Here is a 1835-nt window from a genome sequence, read left to right as displayed (position 1 = left end):
CCTGCCCTCCCCCGGCCCCCGGCCCCCTGGCCCTCGCTCTCGGGTGCAGGTGGTTTTCTTGTTGGTCTGATGGCCGTCCTACCTGCCTCCTGCGGCTCCTGAGTCAGATTCCGGGATGGCGAGCGGGAACCATGAGCCCTCACTCCAGGGGACCCTCGTCCCCTGTGGCAGGGAGCCCTGCCTCGGCCTCAGTGGTCCTCGAGGGACAGGATGTGGAGGAGGCTGGTCTGAGGGTGACCTCTCCCAGGGAGGGAGGCGTCTCCACAACGAGTGCTCACTCACTTGTGGTTGAGATTTCCGTCGGCTCGCTGTGTGCTGTGGGACCGCCATGGGCTCCTCCCCATCAGCGACCCCATCGTTGGAACGTGAGTCACTCTCTAGGTCCTGCCTTCAGATACACCTCGAACGCCACCCCCACCTGGGGCCCCCTCGGCCAAGCGGCCCCCCTCGCTGTGGCCCTCCCCCCACTCTCCACCCTCTCCTGGGCCCCCCGCACCGGCAGCTGCCTGCTCAGCTCCATGAACCTGGGGTCTCTCTCCAGGTCTCAGCTCAGACACCCTCCCCACAATGTGAGGGTCCCACACAAAGGTTTTGTTTTGTTTTGTTTATAAATGTGGCACTTCAAAATATATATATATATCTTTATTGATTTCAGAGAGGAAAGGACAAGGAGAGAGAAACATCAATGATGAGAGAGAATCACTGATCGGCTGCCTCCTGCACGCCCCTTACTGGGGATTAAGCCCGCAACCCAGGCATGTGCCTTTGACCAGAATCGAACCCGGGACCCTTCAGTCCACAGGCTGATGCTCTATCCACTGAGCCAAACTGGCCAGGGCCAGAGGTTTTTCTCTCATCTTCTGCTAAGTTCCTTCATGTCACAGGTATGGTATTCACATATCCTCACGGGGTGAATTGTGCTCCTTAAAGCTTATATCTTAAGGTCCTGACCCTGGGTTCCTCGGATGGAACGTCATTGGGTGAGTCCTAACCCAGCGTGCCTGGTGTCCCCGATGGGGGGGTCGTTGGAGAGAGACGCTCACAGAGGGGTGAGCCCGTGAGGACGAGCGTCCGCAAGCCCAGGAGCGAGGCTGGAGCGGACCCTCCCGGAGGCCTCCAGAGGACCCAGCCCTGCAGAGCCCTGGGTCTCGGACTCCCAGCCCCAAACCGTGGGACAGCACTTGCGTGGTTTCCGCAGCCAGTCTGCAGCCGGCAAACGCGTGCATTTCTCCCCTCTCCGCCTCCCAGAGCCACCCTCCGGCTCCTTCAGCCTGGCCCGGAGCCGGGGGCAGTGAGCCTGGTTCGCCAGTGAATTAATGATGGGTCGTCATTTCATTGTTTTTCTCGCCATTATCCCTGCAGGGTTGGCTCATCGGGTTCAGGCTCCTGCTCGAGCGGCATGTAAAAGCAAGAGAATTCCCGCTTCCTGGTCCCGCGTCGTTCAGTGTCTCCGTCGTGTCCTGGTCACAGACAGTCTGTCCTTCCTTCTTAGAGGAGAGGACATCCTTGCTGTGAAAGTGCATCCAAGGCTCTAAGCTGTTTCATTCGGCTGCGGGGAGAGAAGCAGAAAGAACAGCATGTCAGCCAAACCCAGGGACCTCGAGGCGTTATTTACCTTAAAGAAAGCAAACCAGCCAACTTAGCAGCAGTCTTCTCTTCTTGACCTCAGTACTGACCATCAAACTAATTCGTGAAGCAGGTGCCCATCCACCCTCGTGGGATACGGTTCATATCATGTGATTTCCGAGGCCTTTCAGGAGCTGCCGGCCTGGGAGCGAGAGGCAGGTGCCTGAGAGGCAGGTGCCAGGAAGGCCGGGGAGGGGAGGGGAGGCCGG

At 59.0% G+C, this 1835-nt stretch overlaps 1 protein-coding gene across 1 annotated transcript in view; it reads left to right on the top strand.

Moving 5' to 3' along the window:
- PLPP4 (phospholipid phosphatase 4) overlaps window positions 1–1295 on the top strand; it is a 37147-nt gene extending 35852 nt beyond the window's left edge. The window contains exon 8 of the mRNA XM_014528279.1: window positions 1249–1295. Within this exon, the coding sequence (XP_014383765.1) occupies window positions 1249–1295 (47 nt within the window). The remainder of the gene's footprint in view (window positions 1–1248) is intronic.
- Window positions 1296–1835: the final 540 nt, after the last annotated feature.

The sequence above is a fragment of the Myotis brandtii genome, unplaced genomic scaffold, assembly GCF_000412655.1.
Source record: "Myotis brandtii unplaced genomic scaffold, ASM41265v1 scaffold628, whole genome shotgun sequence".
NCBI classification, from domain to species: domain Eukaryota; kingdom Metazoa; phylum Chordata; class Mammalia; order Chiroptera; family Vespertilionidae; genus Myotis; species Myotis brandtii.
Note: the sequence above shows the minus strand (reverse complement) of the source record. Positions and strands in the feature narration are given on the sequence as shown.